Source organism: Fusarium tjaetaba, assembly GCF_013396195.1.
Source record: "Fusarium tjaetaba strain NRRL 66243 chromosome Unknown NRRL66243_c0000223, whole genome shotgun sequence".
NCBI lineage: Eukaryota > Fungi > Ascomycota > Sordariomycetes > Hypocreales > Nectriaceae > Fusarium > Fusarium tjaetaba.
Window position 1 is genome coordinate 70,975 of NW_023501419.1, and position 23,309 is coordinate 94,283.

At 48.8% G+C, this 23,309-nt stretch overlaps 4 protein-coding genes across 4 annotated transcripts; 1 reads left to right on the forward strand and 3 right to left on the reverse strand.

The window, feature by feature from the left end:
- Nucleotides 1-3,787: 3,787 nt before the first annotated feature.
- On the forward strand, nt 3,788-7,424 carry FTJAE_9725 (DNA-directed rna polymerase iii subunit rpc2; the record flags this gene model as incomplete). The annotated part of the gene is made up of 4 exons (XM_037356675.1): nt 3,788-3,914; nt 3,964-3,976; nt 4,041-4,142; nt 4,193-7,424. 4 exons carry the CDS (start codon nt 3,788-3,790, stop codon nt 7,422-7,424), a joined length of 3,474 nt encoding a protein of 1,157 aa, XP_037203196.1.
- Nucleotides 7,425-7,657: 233 nt separating this feature from the next.
- Nucleotides 7,658-8,977, reverse strand: FTJAE_9726 (DNA repair RAD57; the record flags this gene model as incomplete). Its single annotated transcript, XM_037356676.1, has 1 exon — nt 7,658-8,977. The coding sequence occupies one exon, from the start codon at nt 8,975-8,977 to the stop codon at nt 7,658-7,660; it is 1,320 nt and encodes a 439-aa protein (XP_037203197.1).
- An 844-nt stretch (nt 8,978-9,821) lies between these two features.
- On the reverse strand, nt 9,822-12,111 carry FTJAE_9727 (60s ribosomal l15; the record flags this gene model as incomplete). The annotated part of the gene is made up of 7 exons (XM_037356677.1): nt 9,822-10,189; nt 10,252-10,408; nt 10,702-10,793; nt 10,905-11,139; nt 11,296-11,746; nt 11,797-12,019; nt 12,072-12,111. The coding sequence occupies 7 exons, from the start codon at nt 12,109-12,111 to the stop codon at nt 9,822-9,824; spliced, it is 1,566 nt and encodes a 521-aa protein (XP_037203198.1).
- Nucleotides 12,112-13,091: 980 nt separating this feature from the next.
- Nucleotides 13,092-15,897, reverse strand: FTJAE_9728 (suppressor PSP1; the record flags this gene model as incomplete). The annotated part of the gene is made up of 3 exons (XM_037356678.1): nt 13,092-13,722; nt 13,776-14,448; nt 14,508-15,897. The coding sequence occupies 3 exons, from the start codon at nt 15,895-15,897 to the stop codon at nt 13,092-13,094; spliced, it is 2,694 nt and encodes an 897-aa protein (XP_037203199.1).
- Between the last annotated feature and the right edge of the window lie 7,412 nt (nt 15,898-23,309).

The window sequence follows — 23,309 nt, forward strand, 5'->3', positions numbered from 1 at the left end:
AAACAATTTGATGATATAGTTACGGAACGAGACAAGAAATCATGTTCAATCAGGGGTTGTCTTACTCAAGAGTGAGGCTGACTGTTCTGGTCCAGATCTACATATACACCTCGGCTTACCTCTATCCTGGGAATCAAGAGCCAGCGTCGTACTGAAGTTTGTTAGACCAGGCGGGTAACTTACATGACATACACACGCACGCACGCACGCACGCAAGACACCTCCCTCACATGAAACTTTTGTCAAGAACTGCTTTCTGGTCTCAAGAAACCACTAACGAGACCATCAGTGGGACCCAAGCCAGGCACCATCAGAACAGAAAAGCAAAATCTCCAGGGGACGGGAAGGGAGGGAGGGATAGCGGATGGATACCTCAATGTCCACTTCTTCCAACGGCTAGGCACATCAACTAGTGACGGCCGAGTCCAATTGGTGTGTCGGCTTTATTCCAGAAGCAAGTGAGTGTGAAGGGTCCATTTGTGCTTATAAATTTGCATATAAAAGCTCAGTAATTCAGGCTTGTCTGGATCCAGTAGAGTAATAGTCATTGTTGCGGATGGTCGAATAAGCCTCGGGCTCTTCTCGTCCGCACGCCTTTAGAGGTGGGCTATGGCATGAGCAGGGTGTTGTACAATAGAATGCTTGAATATCTGCTGAGGGATGCATCGTATGTTGAGACAATCATGTCAGCTGAGACACCAGATATTTATACACAAAACGCATTTATATTTGACTCATGTTTGTAGAGGAGATTGGGCCGGTTATACACATTGTATCGGGCCTTGGCCATAACGGCCTCGGATCTAATCGTGCATTTGGAGCGCAGGTTGACATGAGCATGGAGGGTTGCAAGGATTGTGCATCATGGCTTGTCAAGGTCCCTGGCAGCGGCACATTAGCTTATTACAATGATAAAAACCCTCCACTGTTGCCGTCGTGAGTGTCTCTCAGCCTGCGAGCATTTATCGGAGTATTTATCCCTCCTGACCTGTGTATATGTTGCACTAGACGATAATTCGTCCATGTTCTGCGCTACTCAACAGGTTCACACTACGAATTGTGAGACAAGCATGAATCTGCAGGGTGAGGAGGAGAGATGCGTGTCGAGTTAAGGCTCCTATTGGGTCATGCACTCATTTTCCCCTCCTACAACAGCAAGCTTCAATCTGCATCTAGTGCATCTACCAGGATTAGGATTCGGCTGGTTCGTAGCAAGACTCTAGCCATTACTGGAATTCCTTTTCAATTTCGAGTCAATTTCGAATCAAGTAGAAAGTCACTCCCAGAGACATTCAGGAGCCTGCAACGTGGAAGAGCTCAGAGACCAAGGCACACAGGGTCTCTAAATGCCGGTTGAAAGAAACTTGCCTCAATCGTGTCAACCCACCATAACCTCTTCTCGTGAATGGACAATGATTGATATCTCGAAGCCCCCGGTCTCAAAGAGGCACGCAAGACCTGGACCAAGCGCACATCCCCGTCACTTCAATATGATCCACCGATTGGTTGGTGTTTCTATCCTTCCTGCACGTCACCCAAAACCCGTCCCATCCTGAACTGCAAAAGCCAAACTAACATGTCCCCAGATTGCCCTTGATGCATCGACCAGGAACGCCCTGACATGGGAGCTCTGCTTATATCAACCTGACAGGTCCGTTGCAGCACAAGCTGTCAATGTTAAGTCGGGCCTCATATTGCCACTCTATCTCGACAGCATCTATAGCCGTCAGCCATCCGCCACAGACAGTTGACACATGACGATCCATAGCCTAATTTCGTTCACCGCTTCCAATAAATCCTCCACCTGGCGCTTCGTGGGTTTTAAGCTGATTCGCACCTCTGACTGGCATTGCTAACAAGAGGCCAATGACACGGAAATCGTGGTGGCTGACCATGAGATACAAATGATGGATTTCGTATCGTTACTGGTTGATGGAGCCTGACCAGGAACCGATCGATGGACAGTCATGGCCTTGGTCCGTGGTGCGACTTGCGTCATGCTTCCCTTTGACCTCACACAGTAGCGTCTTGGGATGATGCCATCAAGGCCAATCATTATCAACCGTTCTGAAATAAATACAAAGAGGCCATGGGGGTCACAAAGGCCCTCGGCCTGGTCGGTACGAAATCCACCCTGAGCAGCGCTGTTGCACATGGGGAATCCCTAGTTGAGCCACTGCCGATGGGGTTAACTATGGCCTTGGGACTTCTCTATCAGGCACCGTTCCCACACAACTGCGAATAACTTCGTTCGCCATATCGACCATCTCATAGCCCCAAAACGATAAGGTCACTGGCTCGAGTCGTGCTGGGGAGCTACGACAGTAAAATTTCTGGCGTTGAACCATTTTCACCAGTCCAAGTAACCTGAAGCATTTACTCCTTAAAGGCATCATCGATGGGCTTGAGTATGACAGTACATACGGAGTACACATTCTTCACTACAGCTTGACGAAGCACGTCGAGATCCACCGCCTGCTTCTTCTGCATGTCCCTCTGGCTGGTGCCCCTCACTCTCAAAAAGACTCAATCCCTTCACCGACTTTTACAACCTGCCGCTACAAGTGGTCCATCAAGCTAGTCAGGTTGCCGTCCCACCCTACTACGTCGCGACTAGAAGTCAGGGTCCGATCAACTCACACTAGGGGGCTAATAGCCAGCGCCAAGAATCATGTCTTTGCTTCATTCCGCTACGATCACAGCACATGAGCCAGGTGAGCTAGCTTTCGTGGGCTACGGAGTGGTCTCCTCACTTCAGAAAATACCCGTCAAAACCCCAGTGACACACATCGATGCTAGGCATGAACAGATAGACACCTTGCAGAGGGTTACCTGCCTATGTGTACATGCTCATGCGGGGGTGTGATGTTGTACAGTCGATCCCGAAGCCAAGTCTGTGAGCAACTTGCGTTGAGCAAAGTATCCATGCTGAGGGTTCGGAAGTGGCAACCGCCATAACGATGAGGATGAATTATTCTTTAATATACACATCCTGTGATTATTACCTTGGGTAGGTAGCGATTAATTGTAGAAATGGCGTTGACGCCCAATATAACATCTTTCGTCGGTTTCTTTGACAGAACTACTGTTGCGTTTAAGCATCCAACTCTTTGTGTGGCTATTCTATATTTCAGCCGGATAGTCCCCTGTAATCGAAAAGGTATTTGGGCCTTCCATTGGTGATGATGTGATGCCAGTCTTACATTTTACGAGCCTCTGCGAGCCTATATGCTAGACGCCATCCCATCACCACTGAAAACTACCTTGCATCTCCGATGGAGGTTAACACTGCTGAATAGTTTGACACTGTACTAGGTCTAAATGCGACCATGTCTCAAATTCAGAAAGTATTGCTCTAATACCTTTAGAAAACAAAATCAACCATCAGAAGCATAGGGTAGGCCAGATCAAGAACCGAAGACGTCGGTTTCGTAGTGAATACATTAGGTAAAATTGCTCATTTCTGAACAATACTATGAAGCTCAGAGTAGAATGATATACAAAATGGAAGTCGGTGCTTTCTATAAAATGCCTGTTTTAAAAAGGAGTCCAAGACGTTTCAACGTACACGTTTGTACTGAAGGAGAAATATATCACGTGACACATATCACCAAACTCTCGTCCCCCACCGTGGCGCACCCGATCAAGCCGGCTCCACCTAACTATGACCGCGGGGCAAGAACTTTTTGCGAAGCTATCGCAAGCTGGTGCAGAAAAAAAGTAGTCGCCGCAAACACGCACCCAAAAACCATCCTTTTTAGATGTGCGCTCTTAGGTGACATTCAAGATGCCTACGGTCGACGATGGCTTTGAGGCTCTCCTGGAGCCATTCTACAATGGCAAGAAGCTCACGGATCCTATTTCCACAAAGGAGGACAAGTTCCAGCTCCTGCCAGCCTTCTTGAAAGTCAAGGGTAAGGATGTCGATCAGCCCGGTGAGCCTTCTTGCTAACTTGTTTATAGGTCTCGTCAAACAGTATGTATCATGATAAAGCGCGCAGAGCTTGCGATTGTACTTCGAAGTTTCTGACTGGAACTAGGCACATTGACTCCTACAACTTCTTTGTGGAGCAGGAGATCAAAGATATCGTACGCGCCAATCGAACCATTCGAAGCGAAGTAGACAGCAATTTTTGGCTAGAGTATGTACTGGGATGTCAAGTAAATTAGCCATGCTAACATTACTTTCCAGGTTCACAGATATCCGAGTAGACAGTCCTCGACGTCAAGATTGGACAGACAACAAGTCACATAGCGAAGTGACTCCCATGGAGTGCCGCCTTCGAGATATGACTTACGCCGCGCCAATTTTTGTCGACATACAATACATCAGAGATAAGCAGCGAATTGTGCGAAAGAATGTGCCTCTTGGACGCATGCCAGTCATGCTCAAGAGCTCTAAGTGTCGTCTTGCCGGAGCCAATAATACGCAGATGGAGGAGATGAACGAATGTCCACTTGACCCTGGCGGTTACTTCATCATTGGTGGTACCGAGAAGGTCATTTTGATTCAGGAGCAACTGAGCAAGAACCGCATCATTGTCGAAGCCGACGAGAAGAACAACATTATTTCAGCATCGGTCACCAGTTCTACACACGAACGAAAGTCGAAGACCTACGTAACTCTGAAGAAGGACAGAATTATGCTCACACACAACGTCCTGGTGGAAGGTATTCCGATCGTTATCATCCTGAAGGCTCTGGGAGGATTGTCAGATATGGAAATTATGCAGCTTGTTGCTGGATCAGATGGAAGATACCAAGATGAATTCCTGGTAAACTTTGACGAGGCCACAAAGGCTGGCGTTTTCACTCAGCACCAGGCGCTGGAGTATATCGGAGCAAAGGTAAAGATGGGTTCCCGAAGAGGCACATTCGGTCCTCAGGTGCGCCGTAACCACGTCGAAGAAGGCCTCGATGCCCTGGCCAACCTGGTCATTGCCCACGTGCCAATTGAGGGACTGGATTTCTACCCCAAGGCCATCTATGTGGCTCAGATGACCCGAAGGGTTCTCATTGCCGCCCACAACCCCAAGTTGGTTGACGACAGAGATTTCGTGGGAAACAAACGGCTTGAGCTGGCTGGTCAACTTCTCTCACTTCTATTTGAAGATTTATTCAAGCAGTTCACATCTGGAGTTAAGATGTCAATCGACAAATTCCTGAAGAAAAACAACAGGGCAGTTCCTCTCGATGCGGTTCATATGATTAGCAACCACGCCAACAACATTGGATATGGAATCAACCGAGCCATTCAGACTGGAAATTGGACTGTCAAACGCTTTAATATGAACCGAGCAGGAGTCACCCACGTTCTCAGTCGGCTGAGTTACATCGCCGCCCTTGGTATGATGACCCGAATAAGCAGTCAGTTCGAAAAGACCAGAAAGGTGTCTGGCCCTCGTGCACTTCAACCATCACAGTGGGGTATGCTATGCACGTCAGATACACCTGAAGGTGAAGCCTGTGGTCTGGTGAAGAACTTGGCTTTGATGACCCACATTACTACCAACGTTGATGAAGAGCCTGTTAAACGGTGGATCTTTACACTAGATGCTGGTGTTGAACCTATCCGCAATTTCTCGGGTGCCGAGATGCACCGTGAAGGAAGCTACATTATTCATATCAACGGTACTCCGTTCGCATTAACTCGATACCCCAAACGATTTGCGCAAAAGTTTAGAACCATGCGAAGGAGAGGTTGGATCTCCCCTTTTGTTGGCATCAATATCAACACACACTTCAACGCCGTCCATATTGCCACTGATGAGGGCCGTATTTGTCGACCTTATATCATCGTTAAGAATGGTAAGCAGAAGCTCAAGCCTGAGCACTTGCGATTGCTTCAGATGGGCAAAGCGACATTCGACGACTTTCTGAACCGCGGAATCGTGGAGTATCTCGATGTCAATGAGGAGAACGATGCCCTCATCACCATTTATGAGGACCAAGTGACACAGAGTACCACTCACTTGGAAATCGAACCCTTTACAGTCCTGGGAGCTGTCGCAGGATTGATTCCCTTCCCCCACCACAACCAATCCCCTCGTAACACTTACCAATGTGCTATGGGTAAACAAGCCATTGGTGCAATTGCATACAACCAATTCAACCGCATTGATACTCTTCTGTACACACTCGTATACCCCCAACGGCCCATGGTTATTTCAAAGACCATTCAGCTTATCGGTTACGACAAGCTTCCTGCAGGACAAAACGCCACAGTGGTTGTTATGTCATACTCAGGATACGATATTGAAGATGCTCTGGTTCTGAACAAAGCATCAATCGACAGAGGATTTGGTCGTTGTCAGGTTTTCAGAAAGTACACGACAGAACTGCAGAAGTACCCCAACGGACGCAGAGAACGTATCGGAGACCCCGAGAATGAGGGCGATGGCAAGATTAAGCGCCGGATCGCTAAGCACGAGGCATTGGATGACGATGGTCTTGCAATTGTTGGTTATAAGGTAAACAGCGGCGAGGCCATGGTCAAGAAGGAGACACCACTTGACCAGACAAGCACTGGCATTGGGCTGGACCGTGGACCTGCCGAGTTCCGCGACTCATCGGTTTCATACCGAATCGCAGATCCCGCATACATTGATAAGGTCATGATCTCTCAGACAGAGAAGGATACTACAGTAATCAAGGTTCAGACGAGGCAAACTCGACGCCCCGAGTTGGGTGACAAGTTCTCGTCTCGTCACGGTCAGAAGGGTGTCGTTGGCATTATTGTTGAGCAAGAGGACCTGCCTTTCTCTGATAGTGGATTGAGCCCCGACATTATCATGAACCCCCACGGTTTCCCTTCTCGAATGACAGTCGGTAAGCTCCTTGAATGTCTAACGGGCAAGGCTTCTATCGTCCACGGCCGTCCTGACTATGGCTTTGGAGATGCTTTCCGTTCTCATCCGTTGGAAGAGATGAGTCAGGTGCTTGTAGACCATGGCTTCTCGTGGGAGGGCAAGGACTACTTCACATCGGGTATTACTGGAGAGCCACTGGAGGCGTACGTCTTCAACGGACCTATCTACTACCAGCGACTCAAGCACATGGTGCAAGACAAGATGCACTCTCGATCCAGAGGTCCCCGAGCTATCCTCACTCGTCAACCTACAGAGGGTCGTTCGCGAGATGGTGGTCTACGTCTGGGAGAAATGGAACGTGATTGTTTGATCGCCTATGGTGCTTCCCAGCTTCTGCTGGAGCGACTCATGATCAGCTCGGATGGTACTGAGATTGATATCTGCCAGCAGTGTGGTCTGTTCGGATACAAGGGTTACTGTCACACATGCAAGAGTACAAGGGAGGTTACAAAGATGACGATGCCGTATGCAGCGAAGCTGCTTGTACAGGAACTCATCAGTATGAACGTCGGCGTGCGACTCCAGATGGATGACGAGTTTCCTCACCCCAGATAATTAGGGTTACTTGATGGATATGCATAGATTGGAGTTTTGGAACTTGTATACCTTACATATAGCATAGTCATTTATGAGGCGCTTAGGTAGTCTAGAGGTATTGTTTTGGTTGCTTCATGTTTCTCTCTATGCGCATATCTACAGTGAGTCTTTTAGCCTGTCGTGACTTAGATAGTACAACTTTTGCCAGTGGCCGATACACAACTTTATATACGCTCTTACTTCCACTCTCGTTATTGCTTCTTGGCCTTTTGAATCTTGATTGATCTTAATCCTCCCATAGTAACTTCGAACTCGACCGCCCCGTCTAAGCCTTGACCCGTTGGAGGCGCGTGGGGCGCAAACACAACTTTCATCCACCTTCGCCATCCTCTGAGTGTGGGTGCTGCCAAGTCAGAGTCGTCCTCTGCTGTTACTGGCGCAGCTTGTCTTATACGGCCATAGACAGGACGCTTGAAGAGTGCAATACGACAAGCAATCTGCGTTGACCACACGAGGCCCAAGCTTGGGGTCTTGAGTGAGTAAGAAGCGTGGGGATCATCGCCCCATCCTGTGAACCAACGTTGTTGATGATCAAGCATTAGGGCGGGCGGAGGCGGAGGACCATCGGGATCTTGTAAGGCAAAGGGTAATGATGACGAGGGAGTGCCAGGAAGGTTTGTAGATGAAGGAGGAGGCATACTCCTTGAAGCGAGGGGACTCTCATAAGCGACGCCACTGCTTCTAGGAGGTGCATGTCGTGGTGTAGAGCTGGATGCGAACCGATCAGCGACCTGGTTGGCTACAACAACAGCGAGATTATGCCGTCGAGCTAGATCGCGAAGAAGGGCACCGAGACGAACGAGTTCAGCACTTCGAGCGGCCATATTAGAGCCGTGAGAGCCCTGACGTTCGAATTCAGCACGATAGTTGGCGGCCACTGAGTCGAGAATGATGAGGCCTATGTTGTGACGGGACAGAAGTACGGGGACTTGAAAGTCGAGGATGTGATCTTGTGTCTCTAGATCAGGTGTGACTGCGCTGCGAATAGCATCAAGTGAAGGGCGAGTTTCAGGATCATCGTATTGTTGTAGAATGGGGTTTGAGTTGAGCATCTGGGCAAGACGGCTTGTGGCGAGAGCTGCCTCAGTTGAGATGTAGAGTGCTTCACGGCCCAGGCCATGAGGCGGAGGAAGTTGGACAGCAAGACATAATGATAGAAGAGCTTGTGTCTTTCCAGCACCGCTCTCACCAGTGATTTCCGTTATCACACCGACAGGCACGCCCCCTCCCAATGCAGCATCCAGACCCTCGTCCAGAGTACTGATGACGGTGGGGTCTTCAGCCGGTTGAAGCAGCGGCTGCTGTGGACTGAGATCATCGGAGAGAGACGCTTGTATAGCAGCTATAAGACGCTTGAGATCGAGGATAGGGAGACGTGTCTGCTTTGCTATGTCTGCGGGATGAAGGGTGAGCAGATCTGTTGTTGTGAGAGCCTGTTGCTCAATTGTCGGTATCAGAGCGGCAAAAGGGCGAAGGGGAAAGGAGGGTAGGATTTGGAGGAGGTCTGTCATGAGGACGGCTGAGCAGACATGAATGTTTGTGAGTGAGCGAGACGAGAGTGAAGCGAAAAGTAAGGGTGTAAGTGAGTGTGAATAAGTGAATGAAGAAGTTGGCTTGGTGTTGACAGCAAAAGTGTATATCTCTTTCTTGTGGATTTAAAGTCAAACTCTATGGTAATAACAAGTCTTTACCCTCACAATCACTTTTGTTCTCTGTTTTGCTCCGGTCTAGTTGCTTTCTATCAAGAGAGTTGAGGTTGCACTTCACGCGTTAAGTGAATGAATGGGATAGACGCGGTTACATACATGACGCGCTTAATTGGATTGGCTGAACAAGCCACAATATCAACGCCACATCAAGGGTGAGAAGAGCCCACTGAAAAGACTGCAAATTTACGGAGTACTGGCCTGGGTTCAATTCAGTAGCTATACAGCACTACCTAGGCTCGAGAACGAAAAGTTTTGCTAAGCGTTCAGAAACTCCTTGAGCGAAAAGAATTTTCAACACATCCAGAGCAGTCAAATGTTTGGCATTTTGGTAGTAAAACAACCCTGAAAAATATCAGTGCTGTTATCCAACACTTCAGGCAACGTTTCATAAGCGTATTGGCTTGAATCACGGCACAGCACCAAATCACAAATCGGTAGGCAAAATTCGGGAAACCATATTCTTAATCTTGATCATGAAATTGGAATTGCTTTTGATTCCATTTTTTGTGCTACCAAACAAGGTTCCCGACTCCCCAGAGTCCAAGCATGCAGTGCCAAAACCAGACCCTCCCAAATCGCATGTACAACCGAACAGCCGCGTTGCGAATAACAAAGCCAGCTCCTCCCGAAGCAGGGGGCGAGCTGTTTATCGGTATCGCCACAGGGACAGGGTGTTGTGGCGCTTCCAGGTCTTTCTGCGGCCAGCCTGGGTCTTGTTGTAGCGGTGGCCCTTGTTGAGACCACGGGACTTCTTGCCGGTGGCGGTGAGACCACGAGACTCGCGGTGCTTGTGGACGGGGTTGACGATCCAGTTGATGCGGGGGTCGATGCGGATGGCCTTGTGCTGAGGGTCGACGAGGATGACCTCGTAGTACTTGTAGGTAGAGTCCTGGTTGATCCAGTAGGAGTTGAGGACTCGGAGGTTAGCGCATCGGCGGCCGACACGCTCCTCAGCGGTAGCCTTGAGAGATCGCTGGTACTTCAGCTGGTTGATACCCTGGTTGGTGGGCTTGCCTGTTGGGTCTGTGTTAGATACTGACTGACGTCCCCCTGTTCTCGAGAGAGTAAAAACCTACCATAGGTGGCACCCTTAGGAGCAGGGCGCTTGCGGCCACCACGGCGGACACGGACACGGTAGATAACATAGCCCTGCTTGGCCTTGTATCCGAGACGGCGAGCCTTGTCCAGACGGGAGGGGCGAGAGGCGCGGTGGATGACGTTCAATTGACGGAGCTATATTGATGCACTCTCAGCAAATGTTCAACGAGTGTATAGCACAGACGGCGGTTAATAAACAGCCTGCTCCGTCTCAAGTTCTCTCTCGGTGGTGTCCAAGCGTACACAGTTTCTGTGTTGATTCCGTTGTTGGGAATTTTCTTCCCAGTGCGGAGTATCCAAAACTCGCACGAAAATTTCGACCGCTTCGGACAATTCGAGAGAACAAGAGAGCGAGAAGAGGTTGAATCCGCCGTCCACATGGGGAATTGATGTTTGTGCTTGTGCATATTTTTGGTGGTTTAACGTACTTCCCAGCAGCGAACTCGGAGGAGGAAGGCAACGACATCCGACTGCTTCTTCTTCTGAAGCTCTTCGACGTACTTGAGGGCACCCATCTTGGCTGTTTATCGCAGAGACGACAGAGGTTAGCGAGGGAACAGGAATAAAGGGAAAATGAAGGCCTTGGAAGAGAAGAAGAAAGAAATTCTCGAGGAGGGGGGTTTTCACATACCGGCTTGGTCGAGGTCCTGGTGGTTAGTAGGAGGTCGAAGATTTTCAGAAAAGAGAAGGAACCACTGAAATCCAACTTTCCGTGGGAAAATTGTGGCCTGTGGGTTAAGCGATGAGCTAGCCCTCGACGTGGTCTGTGCACGGTCACGTGTCGCATCCTTTGGCTGTGACAGGGATAAGTCATCCGAGTTGGTAGCAGAATTGATGAAAGACATGGAATAGATGTCTTCGTAAAACTGTGTATCTGTAGTACTACTCAATTGGTTTATGTCTTTGGTGCTGCACTCCTAGAGACAACTAAGTCATTCATATGATCTCTTCCAAACCATCAAAACTGATCATTAATGCTGTTAAATCATCCTTCAGTTTTCAGCTGATAGCACTTTCAATACCCCAGTAAACGCCTTCAGATGACCCTGCGCAATCTTCCCCCATATATCATCAGGCATCTTTGGTAGAGCCTCCTCAATCAGATCCCATGCTACATGCTCAACTCCGCCGGCGCCCTCAGAAGGTTTGGGAGGAAGTTCATGTGAATCAGGCATAATGAAATGATTTATCATCTTCGAAGCTATCGCAAGACTGTGCTTGCTCACATCCTCCAGGTCATTGATATCTTGTTGCCAGCGCATCCAGTTCGGTGCTCGGATCTTGTTGTCTTGTTTGACTAGGCCTTCGTAGGTCCTAACATCATTCTGTAAATTGTCGAGTGCTTTGAGAATCATCTTTGGGTAATGTTGGGTGCTCTGTCTCTGGAGAGCCGAGGAAGAACTCGTCCAGGGAAGAACGCCTGCAAGATCTGGAAAGATATCTTTTCTCAAAATTTCGAGGCCAATTCGAGGACTGTTGGTATTAGAAAAATTAAATCGAACGAAGTGCCGGAAGCGACATACGCCAGTGTATGAGTCTCCTTATCGATGAACTTCACAAAGTCGGAACAGTGTTTCTTGATCCGGCTCTTGGCTTCAACAGAGAAAACCCTTCGCCTCTTGTTGAAAGAAGCGTTCGTTGCGCGCATAAAATTCTTGCCCCTGCGTTGGTTTGTTCCCCTCGCATCTGGTTTTCTGGGAGCCCTGGTTGTCTTCCTGGGAGGTGCATCTTCGGTACCGTTGCTCTCTCATGTACTTTTAGCTTCTGTAGGCGAACTCGTGATTGTATCTCCACTCACCCGTAGCAGATGCTCTTCTCTTCCGTGCTCGCGGGGGCATGATATGATGATGGAGTGCTTCTGTTGAGAGGTGACGAGGTCGAGGGGATGAATATTCAAGAGTCTTGGCTCATTCAGAGGCGTTTTCTCTGGCCACCTACGAGCCAAGGAAGCCAGGTACCGCCCGAGTGTGGGAAGCATCCGGGCACGCAGAGAGTGAGGAAGGTACAGGTTGTTGCAAGAGTGGGAAGGCGCTTTGGATACTTTCTCAACATGGCAGGAATCCGGATCTGCCTGAACCACCAATAAAAGTTATTCTCCAAGTATCATGGCACGAATCTCTAGCTTCACTTTATTTCACTTTCAGATAGCGTATAAGCAAACCCTGAGCTCGAATTTAATCTATCACATAATCTCATTTTCGAGCATTGAGCCAAACAACCCCTTAAAAACAAACTCATTTGCCCGCACGAATAAGCAAATGAGTAAATCAAGTCTTTGTCATACATGATTCCGGATATATCTCCCGAATGTGCCCCTTTTTTGACTGCGTATTAGTTACAGTGTTAGATGCGAAGTCCTTGGGTCTTTCTGTCTATAATCTCAGCCTGTAAAAGAAAAATCCATGCCGTCGAATGTTATCTTGTCTTCCCTCCCTACTCCCCGTTGTCGTGAAATCGGCCGTTGGATCATGGACCCTGAACAAAGCGTTGGCGATATGGAATTCGAAAAGCAGCTATTGAACAATCTCTTAGTACTCAAGGATCGAACGAGAATTGCCAATTAACGCCAAAGAAGATGTGAACGAAACGACGAATCATTATAAAGGAATGGAAAACGAAAAATGAAATCACACAATCACATAACCGCACCGCAAGCCCAACGAGGGCTGGTTCTGTATATGTCAGTCCGTCGTCAACTCAATCAACAAATGCCAGCAGTTTCTCCGTCATGAAACGAAGTCTGCTGTGCCTGCTTGAATGCAAACGAGTGTCCTGAGATGAACTTCTCATGGTCGCCAAACGTATGTGATAACACACATTAATGAGTGTTGAGAGACAAGCCCTGGAAAGATCCAACCCAGTCATTCTGAGGAGCCAGAGGTGAAGTTGCTTGAGAGTGAGGTGCCGGGCTGGGACCTGACTGTGGGTTGGGGAACCGCTGGCGCATCGTGGTGTATTCTCCAAGCTGGGGAACTCCAACGGGATAGCCCTCCATAGCGCTCGGCATAGCACCGGAACTAGCACCGTAGCCAACATTGCTACGAGGATTGCTATAAGGGTTGGCGAACTGCCCGTAAGGGTAGTTCGAAGGAGGGTACCCAGAAGGCTGCGCGAGGCGGCCCTCATTGCCAAATGGTTGGTTGAACGTTGGAGGAGGGCGGAATCCGCGGCCATCTCTGGCTCCACCGGGAAAAGCAGAGGTTTGGTGAGGCTCTTGGATCTGCTGGTTCTGGCGTCTGTCATTACCACCCGCACCACGGTTTGCGTTCACTGCTCCAGGACCAATGCCACTAGGAGCCTGAATGCCAAGAGTTGGGCTAGCGAATGAGGCTGGGTTGATAGCAGACATCCAGATTCGAGTCTTGTAGATCTTGAACAAGTCGGTGACGAGAGAGTTGAAGTTGATGTACGAATCGGCAAAGTAATAGAAGGTCAACTTCTTCCAATCCCTAGCAGAGAGGTTAGTCATCTTATTCTGTTGTTAAGTGGCAAATATACTCACATCTGAAACTCGGCGTCCAGAATCTCCATATTGAGAGCATGCTCCTTGACCTTTTGCATACAAACACGCTTCGCCTTCGCCTCTTGGCCTTCCTTGTCCCGCAGGGCTTGGATCTCGTGGTTCTGGGCAAGACGTTTGATGAGCTTGGGTCGAAGCTCGCCAGCATTGGGCTCCTGCGCATGGTGCTGGCTTGGAGGACCCATGCCTCCAACCGCGCTTCCCTGAAGACCGGTAGAGGAGGCGAGAAGACCTGCGCTAGAACCCTCCTGCGCGACGGCAGCATTTTGTGAGTACATCATCAGCCACTTGTACTGCTCTTCAGCATAGTGCTCTTTGAGTTCTTTAGCAGCCTGCCATTCAACGTTATCCTTAGCAACGGTTCCAAGGTCAGTGCCGCGATCAGCCTCGACTATCACCAGATCACCTGGCTTGACATTAAGACCAGTGCCCTCTTGAATGTAGAACACGTCAGCTCGAGCGCACTTGAACAACACAATGTGAAGAAGCTGGTTGTGACGAGGCTGAGCAATACTGTAAACGCTACGATGAGGAGATGGTGCGCGGTTCCCATACGCAGTGGGCAATCCGTAAGGAGATCCGTATTGATTGGCAAACCCAGGTTGGTAGGCATTTCCGATGTTGGCACCTCCGCCAACGCCAAAGTATTGACTTGCTGTTTGCGTCCGTTAACAAATGATCAAACAAACAACGTGAATTTTGAGGCCAACTTACCATGAGAAGAAGCACTAAAGGCGGCAGGGTCGGGGTACCCGGGGGGGTATTCCTGGGATTGCTGCATATCGAGTGCAGAAGGCTCTAGTGCGGCCGCGTCGGGAATAGAGCTGATAGAACCTTGGCGAGTAGGCATGTTGGCAAAGGAGTGTCGCCGGCTTTGAGAAATATCAGAAGGATTAAATCCAAGGGAGCTTGACCAGAGCGCTTTCTTGAGGTTGGCGTTTTCAGGTTTGCGATTGTTCTCAAACGGAGAGCGTAATGACCCCGCTCCGTACTCGCTCATGCGCCTGCTCAGCGCCCGTTTGGCCAGCATATCGCCAGATTCGTTGGCTTCATCAAGCTCATCAATAGCATAATCAGATTCTTCAGGAACTGTGTCTCGTATCGGGTAGCCGTTTGCAGGATAGGAGGAGCCAGTAACTGCGCGGGGTCGAATTCGGGCATTGTTATACTGTGTTTGCTGCTGCTGCTGTTGTTGGCGCAGCATAGCATTTTCGCGAGCTAGCATTTCAATTGTTTTCGCATCCGATTGATGAAATGAACCTTGCATCGACTCGCTTGGGCTTTCATCGTCGTCGTCCTCGACTTCCTTGACTTTTCCAAGCATCGAGCCGTCGTTGGCCATTTCGCTTAGCATGCTAGGTCGAGAAGGTCGATGTTGAAGCGCGGGATAGCGAGCGCGACCCATGATGGCAGACGAGCTCATCGAAGGCGGGGCGGCCGTTGACTCAGGATCCAGCTGCCCAACAGAGTACGATTGAGACCGGTATGTTTTGGGAGTGGGATGAAGCGGAATAGCGAAAGGTATTTGCGAGTTAGGCGCGGGATCGCGCGAGACCGGAGACGTCTGCATGTCCGAGCCAAAGAAAGAGTTACCACCGCCCGGAGGCATGGTCGATGTGGGAGAAGGCAAAACTTCGCTGAGCCTCGATGGAGGATCTTTGCGTTCATTGTTCCAGATAGCCGTACCCCATGAAAAGCCAGGTGCGCCAGATCCACGACCCATCACAGATGAAGCTGAGTGAGACCCCCACGCTCCACCAGCCTCTCCAGAGGGGGTGCTGGGATGAGAAGTAGTTGGAGACATCGAGTTACTAGCGATAGATCCCCTACGGGGACGGCCCAGTGTTTGAGAAGTCTCGTTCAACCACGAAGGTCGTCGGACAGGTCTAGGAGGTTGCGACGCAGAATGTGATGCTGCTGTTCCGGACTCGTATCGGTGCTCAACTTCGTCGTCTGAACTAGCGAGAGCTTCTGAATCTGGTGTAGATGTCCTCGCGTGTAGCTTCTCGAGGAGCAGTGACTGATTGTTACCCGGGGCTGTAGGATGAGATCCCTGGCCTAGTCTGGAAGACGGGCCTGTCTTGAGCGGACCAGAACTCATCATCCAGGAAAGACACTACTTGGCTTCTTTCAATCTAAAATCTACAAGACTGCTGATTGATAATGTCCTGCGAATGGGGGATTTGATGTTATATCTGTGATACGTGAAACGGCTAGCACAAGCTGTCGTGTTACGTGATAACGGATAATAAACAGAGTTGGGGGGTAAAATAAAAAGTAGGCTGTAAAGATCTTTTAAGAATGAATAGAATCGAAACTGTAAATGGCTAGTTAGCTGACTGGTCTCATGATGCACAATGAATGATATTATTTGTGAAGAGAAACTTTATTCGCCCCACGACACCTCAGCCATATTGGGGAATGTAACAAGAGTCAGGGCGAACAAGTAGATGAATGAGGACTCGATAAATAAAGCAGAAGACTCTTCAAAGCATCCAGATTCGCTGCAAATGGACTTACCAGAGATGGGATCTCAAGGATATCTAAAGACTATGTCGTCACACGTGCCAAATTCTAAGTCGTAAAAACAGACGGAACGTAAGAAAAAGAACGCTGATGCTGTAATCAGTGTCGAAAGATGTGGCTCTGAGAAGTGGCAACTCTGATCTTATCGCAAATGTTAAATCGCGATATCAGAAGTCGTTACGGCGTGAGCCAGTGGTTGATTAGTGTTGAGTGAATACGACAGAATATCTAAACACCAGCGCGTCTAACCCAAGGCGCAAATAGAAGATTCAGGTTGTCGGATAAGAGGAAAGGAGACTGGGGACCCTGTCATAGAAGGACCTTGTTGAGAGGGACTGATTTGGGCAGACGAAGATGTCCAGTGCTGTAGCGACGAAGGAGACTCAATCGTGGCCCATTGTCAGTGAAAGGCTCGAAAGCAGGCGCGAAATCCGACACCAAGAGATTGACGCGGGGTTGCTGCTACACTTGGAGCGGCAACAAGGCGGGAGAGACGAGCGGCGGTGGCAAATAGTCAGTGATCAGAAAACCTGTCTCCGAAAATTCGAGTATCAATCTGCAAAGACCACGGGAGCGTCAACGACGATGTGGTGAACAGGCAGGCGAAAAGTGGTTGATCGCGAATAACGTCGTCGGGCACACGGTGTGCAAGTCGAATGAGGAGGACGGAGAGAGTTTGCGAAATGCAGTCGGAAGGCGGGGGAGCACAGCGGCGCGCTGCAGAAAGTGATGATATTGACAAAGAAATGCAAGCAGAGGGAAAGCTTGGCAGAAGGAAGTATGTCGCGTGTCGCGGAGCAGCGTTGCAATGTGCCGTGTTGTGTTGCGAACCGTTTGCTGCTTGTCGTGGCTGCTACTCCTGTTGGATTTTGCGATGCAATGCGCCGAGTGTTCAGGTTGTGTCGAGATGCGGTTACCACACGAGACCAGGTTCTAAGTGGTGCTGGGGAGAGTCGCGGGCGGTATGAACCTCCAACTGATACTGCCGTTCCTCTGCGGGTACTAGGGTGGCGCGGGAGCTTTCAATGGGGAAAGCTGGTGGGCGGCGCAGCAGGGGAGGGGGTCCTAGATGTAAGCGCACCGTCGCGAATTGTTTGACTTGAGAGAGGGAGATTGATCTCGAGTCGATACAATGCTTTATGATAAAGAGATAGATGGGAAAAGGGACCAGGACAGACAGGCCCGATGAAGAGAGTAGAGTGGGTGGAGCGAGCAGAGAGTTGTGGAGAGTCCCAAGGTGGAGAGAGCCTCAGAACGAGAGGGAGCTGGACAAGAACGCAGAGATCCGAATGGAACACTGAGAGGTGTGATGTGATCTTCTGATCAGGGGACTCAGACCAAGCGTGGTAGACTGGCGACTGGACTGGCTTGAGAGAGGGGTCGGCGAGGTAGGAGACTCTGTCCCTAGTTCATTTGCCAGCCAAACCTGGAGAACGATGCGTTAGCGAAAGCCCTAGAGCAAGGTACCGATACATTTGGCGAGGTGACGAGCCAGCCCAGAGCTTGCTTGCGGAAAGCTTGGGAATTTTGGTGGCTCGAGCACCGCGACGAGAGCTCTGCTGTACGGAGTACTTTGAGGAGCGCAAGCGTGCCACATGGTAAAAGGAAGCGCCTTGACCTACCTGAACAAATGAAAAAGGTGAGTACCTGAGAAAGAAATATTGTACCAAAGCACGCTGCTCGGTGAGTCGATTTGAGGTGCGCCTCAGACTCTATGTGTTGGAAACAAGGTAAGTAGGCTAAGTGAGGTACCTAGCTGTGTTGATGGAGGTCTCAGAAAGCAGCGGGGACCCGACGTTGATCTGGGGAGAGCTACTAGCTCGGGTCGGTAGCTGGGCGATTTAGTTTTTGTCGCCTCGGCAGCCCGGTAGGGTAGAGGAGTCGACGCTAGAAAACTTGACCCGAGAGCATGCGATGACCACGATGCTCTGCTCTGCAGGCTAGGCTAGAGACGAGAGACAAAGGGATGTAATTTGACGAGGGGATCGGAGTGTTAATATGCTTTTCCCTTGAGGCAGAAGAGGGGGGGCTTGATTAGAAAGATGGTGTCGGCCAAGTGATGTTGAATGGTGATACAGTAACGTGGTGGTGATGATGCTATGGATGTGAAAGCTGGGGGTGATGGAGCCTAAGGCAATACTGGAAAAAAGCGGGTACTTCCAATTCCAGAATGAATGCGGAGGCCACTGAAAAGAGAGACTCGAAAACTACTAAGGTACTGGTAGGGCAGCTAGGGGACGGAGGCAAAGAAAACCTAGGACCTCTATCCCGTGTGACTAAAATACCTGGAAAGATTTGGTGTATCTTACCATACCTTTTTACTAATCTATTTTGGCATCTTGGTATAACGTCGGAAGTTTTTATTGCCTGAGGACCGGCCAGGCCTTGTGCTTTGGCTTTTGGCTTAGGTTTGCGTAGGCTTGCGTTTAGGCTGGGGTAATGGGCGTTAGGGCACTGGCGGGTTGGCAGGAACATGCAAATCATCCAATCAATGTTTTTGTGTTACCTTGACTCTGCTGTCACGGTGGGCTAATCCTACCTACCTTCATCATCTACAGTATGGAGTATCGTGAGGATTCGCCTCCGTCATAAGGTTGAGAGGGGAAAATAGGTCAGGCCTAGACTTTGCAGTACACTGTGTAGAATATGTGGTAGCTGGCCACGGCGCGCCCTCCATCAAACCTTACCTTAGTAGCTATCATCTCCTCCACCAAGACCGGACAATAATTGGACCCTGAGAAAAAAAAAGGAAATCAGATGTTATTCTGTCCGGCATATTATCTCGAAAGAAGCAAGTATAGAAGACCCTGTTTATTAGAGACAAGGTCTGAAGTACCCAGGTAGGTAGACATCCATTGAGTAATTCGATAGGTCAGAAATGCTCCTGAATGTCCGTGAGCTTTAACCGTTGAAGTCGTAGGCCAGCGTCAGACCATTGGATTGGGCCCAGGCCAACTCACGGCAATCGTCGATGAAGTGCTGCTTATTTTCCGTATGTAGGTGACTTTGAAGCCGGCAAGCTCGTGATGCAGAGTGTCAATGGGGGCTGGGAATTGCAGAGAAGAGAGACTTGGGTCTGTTGCATGCATCAACCGGATGCGCATAAGAAGCGCCTCTGACGTGATGTTACTGAATAGCCCGCACTCACACCAGAGCTGGAGTCTAAAGCGTAAGAACGAGACTCCGTTTGGTGGATAGGTAACTAACCGACCGAGAAGAATCAGATGCTGGTCGATTTAGCTCATCTATCGTTCTTACAGATCTCGAGGTCCATCTCGAGGTCATCTCGATGAGATGATCGAAACTGCCGAGCACAGTCACTCAACACGATACCTGACTTCATATTCGACCTACAGACAGACTCAAAAGAATCTGAATGGAAAGGATGGATGGCTGGTGGTGTGCATTGTCCCTGTACTTACAGGGCCTGGGTCCAAGTTAGTCGCAGTTGCAGTGAAAGCGGATTGGCCGCTCCACACTCGGAATCGATATGCTAACGCGGATGAAGCTTCATCGGCCCCACCGATGTATCCCCGACCAACCGAAGACTGATATATCAGAACATCCATGGATCACATCAGGTGAATCATAGCAGGATAGGGATGAACAAATAAAACAGGATCAGGGTTGCAGTGATTTCTTCCATGATACGACAGCTGCAATATTTGTACTATACGGAAGGAGAATACCTACCTTTGTACGCAGACGACTCCATGTCATAACAGCCCGCTCAACTACATCCATGGCTAGGTACGGAATACCTAGGCATGTAGTTGATGGAAACCCCGCTCAACAGGCCCAATGATGATGCCCTCGGCAGTGGAGGATTTCTTTGTTGAATTTCTTCCACTGACAAGCTGCAGCGTCATCGTGTGTCGTAGCTCAACCAACCCAACTCTCCTCGTGACCTTGCTTGCTAGGACTAGGATAGACCCGTTGGTAACACGATCCAAGGGACTCGCGGATCAAGATCGACTCCGCTTAACCCAGCCTTTGACCCCGCTTTTTAGCTCTGTAGTAATTCAAGCTTTCTTACTTGCGGCTGCTCACGTCACTTTCCGACCCTCAAGAACTGTTCTTACTTTGCTGTGATGATCTCCAGAGCTTGTGAGACCTAAGACGCGAAGATACAGTCCACGCACTGAGTAGCACGGAGAGCTAGAACTATAGTGTACTGGTGTCTTTCTTCACCGTTGAATATCTCCGAGGATGACCTAACCGTAATTGACCATATGTCAACTCGCGAGTAAATCTTGAGATGATGTCTTTTATCCTCCTACATGTTTTACTCTAGAAGCAAAGAAGTTGAGGCCAGTTTTAGAAACCATATGCAAGAGACGAGATGCCCAATTAACTAACTCTTATTCGACACTGAGCAGACATATCAGGCAGCCGGTTTCCACCGAGTGTCGATCCTCACGAGCAACAATCTCAATTCTCATTCGTCTTTATATTCCGAACTTGCGCCAGGCTCATTGTATATTTCATGTATGTTGATCACGAAGTTTTCAATTAAAATGCCTTGAAGCACATCATGGTTATTAATATGGAGCATTACAGTAGTCCTCACAGGTGAATGATTAAAAGTGAGATCACTGTAAGAAGATTGTCTAATCATGAAATACTTCAGAGCTTCAGACATAATAGGAAATATGCCATTGAGAGATGTCTCACTCCACTCCACTATAAGTCATACTCGATGTTGCTGCGATACTGAGGGCCGATATCGGTCCGTTCGTGGTAGGATGTTAGCAGTAACTTTCCCAACGTTGTCGACCTTGTAGGAGTTCACACAGATGAAACATTCTGCTCAGATGGGATATGATGCGCGTATCTGCTAAGTTAATCAGGGCTTTGTCGATGGTGAAGCGTCTCGAACTCCTCCCCCTTCGACTACCCCAGCATCTCAATCAGGCAACAATATATTAGGCCAGGACCGTGGTTAGTATTATCTAATTCTCGCTCAAGTATGCATTTTTTAGACGAGAAATAAGGTCTCTTTCGAAGGGGGTATCAAGTTAATCGGCAAAATTATGAAAAGAATTTCTTTGTTTGGCTAGTCTTCGTCCAAGTGACGATAGCTTCAAGACCATCCCGATGAAAGGAATCGGCCCGGTTCTTCTTCACTGCATCGTGCTACCTTGAACCAAATCGATTGGGCCATTCGTACTTCACCAACGACCCGACTGTGCACAACAGTGAATAGTGACCAAAGCGTCGGTGAGAGTGGATGAACTTTGTAAGTCGGGGATTCCGTTTGCGGAAATAGTCGAGATCCACCTATACGAGCCCTGAAGTGTTGGGCCAGAACACAAAGTAGAGTTTTGTACACATTAACAGTAACTTGAGGGATATTTCACGACTCCAAACCAATGCATATCCGAGATGCTACTCTGGTATAACAAATCATATGATATTCGTTTCAGATCCTGCCTGATATATGACAATTGTAGTTGATGTTTCTCGTGATTCTTCCAAGCCAGCCCATCTAAATCATTTCTCCTTCCGTTGCAAAACATGCTCCTTAGGACACTAGGTTGAGTTCTCCTGTATATCATCAAGCCCAGGATGACAGCCACGTGCCTAAGCATCAATGTATCTTTGTAAGAAAGAATCAAGAAACGAATGTGGACTCTGATAGACTGAACGTGTTGGTGGTTCTGACAGAACTTTGGGTATGAAATCCGTGGAGTGTAGGAACAAGAGCCGGATTCTCTCTTGTAGCCTGTGTTGAGGTCGTTCAGATAAGGACTGTGTATGCTCGTATGCAGTGATGTGTTCGTAACGTCGTTAAGTTCGAGTGAGTGTGTGAGTTGAGGGGATAAAGTCCTATTCTCCAACCGAGATGACTACATCGCCCTTGCATTTGCCGTATGAGCAGCATTCGGATGCATCCATGTCGCCTTTAAGGATAGCATCGACTTTGTACTAGAACCAACTGTTAGTATAGGTGATGTCTTTACAGGAAATGGTTACTCACTTGAGGGCAAGGCCCATTTGGTGAGATAGAAGAGGTTGGAACAGGTGATGCCATAACCAGGGTAGCAGAGGCAGCCAGAACGAGCGTGTACCACTTCATGATGAGTATATAAGGAAAGGTTGGTAAACGAGGGAAACTACTAGAGTTGAGTAAAACGAACGTGTTGGGTGAAAGAGTGACTGAGGAAACGAGTGACAATAGTTTGAATAGAAAGAGAGTGTGTGAGTGAGTGGAGGAGCAAGTGGAGGGAGGAGAGGAAGCTTGTCTGGTTTATATGGCCTCAAGGTCACTGCGCAAACTCAACGTTTGACCATAGATTCAAGGGAGATTCGTTGAAAGCAGGGAATCACTCACTGACAGTGGAGTCACTGCCAAGATTGCCTTGGGTCGCAAAAGAAACTGCATGCGGCACTAACATCCATTTCCCAGGAGAGTTTGCAAGGCAGCGTTGAACTCTTTTTGACGCAAACGTTGAAAATGTCCATTCATTCCAACCAAAGTCCCGTCGGATTTGGTGCGCACCTCATACGCTAATGCAGGTACACTACAGGCGACTTACAAGGGGACAGGGGCCCACATGCGTCATATTCTGGGGGTCACAATCGCTAATGAAACCTCGTAATCCAACTTTTTACATTGGATTTATCTGCCGATATTGAATGGTCTGGGAGATCAGCCATGACAATTGTAATATTGCACCAATCAGTACCTGATCTCTCATATCATACAGAAATAATGATGAAATTCGGTTACAGGCCAGAATCTACTCCCTGAGTAGATTTTAAGAATGGTCGAGACTTATTGCCAAGATAGAGAGACATGAAGAAAAAGAAACAGGGCTGGACTTGAGAGCAGGAAAACTTGAGCATCGTAGGGAGGGTGTCAAAATTAAAGAGTTTAAAGTCCACTGCATTAATTCTCCATTCGTCCAAGACTTTTTGTCTCTTGTGATGGTGGTCTCAAGTATTCTTACCTCCCTCAACCAGGATGACAAGTGGGATGAGAAACCC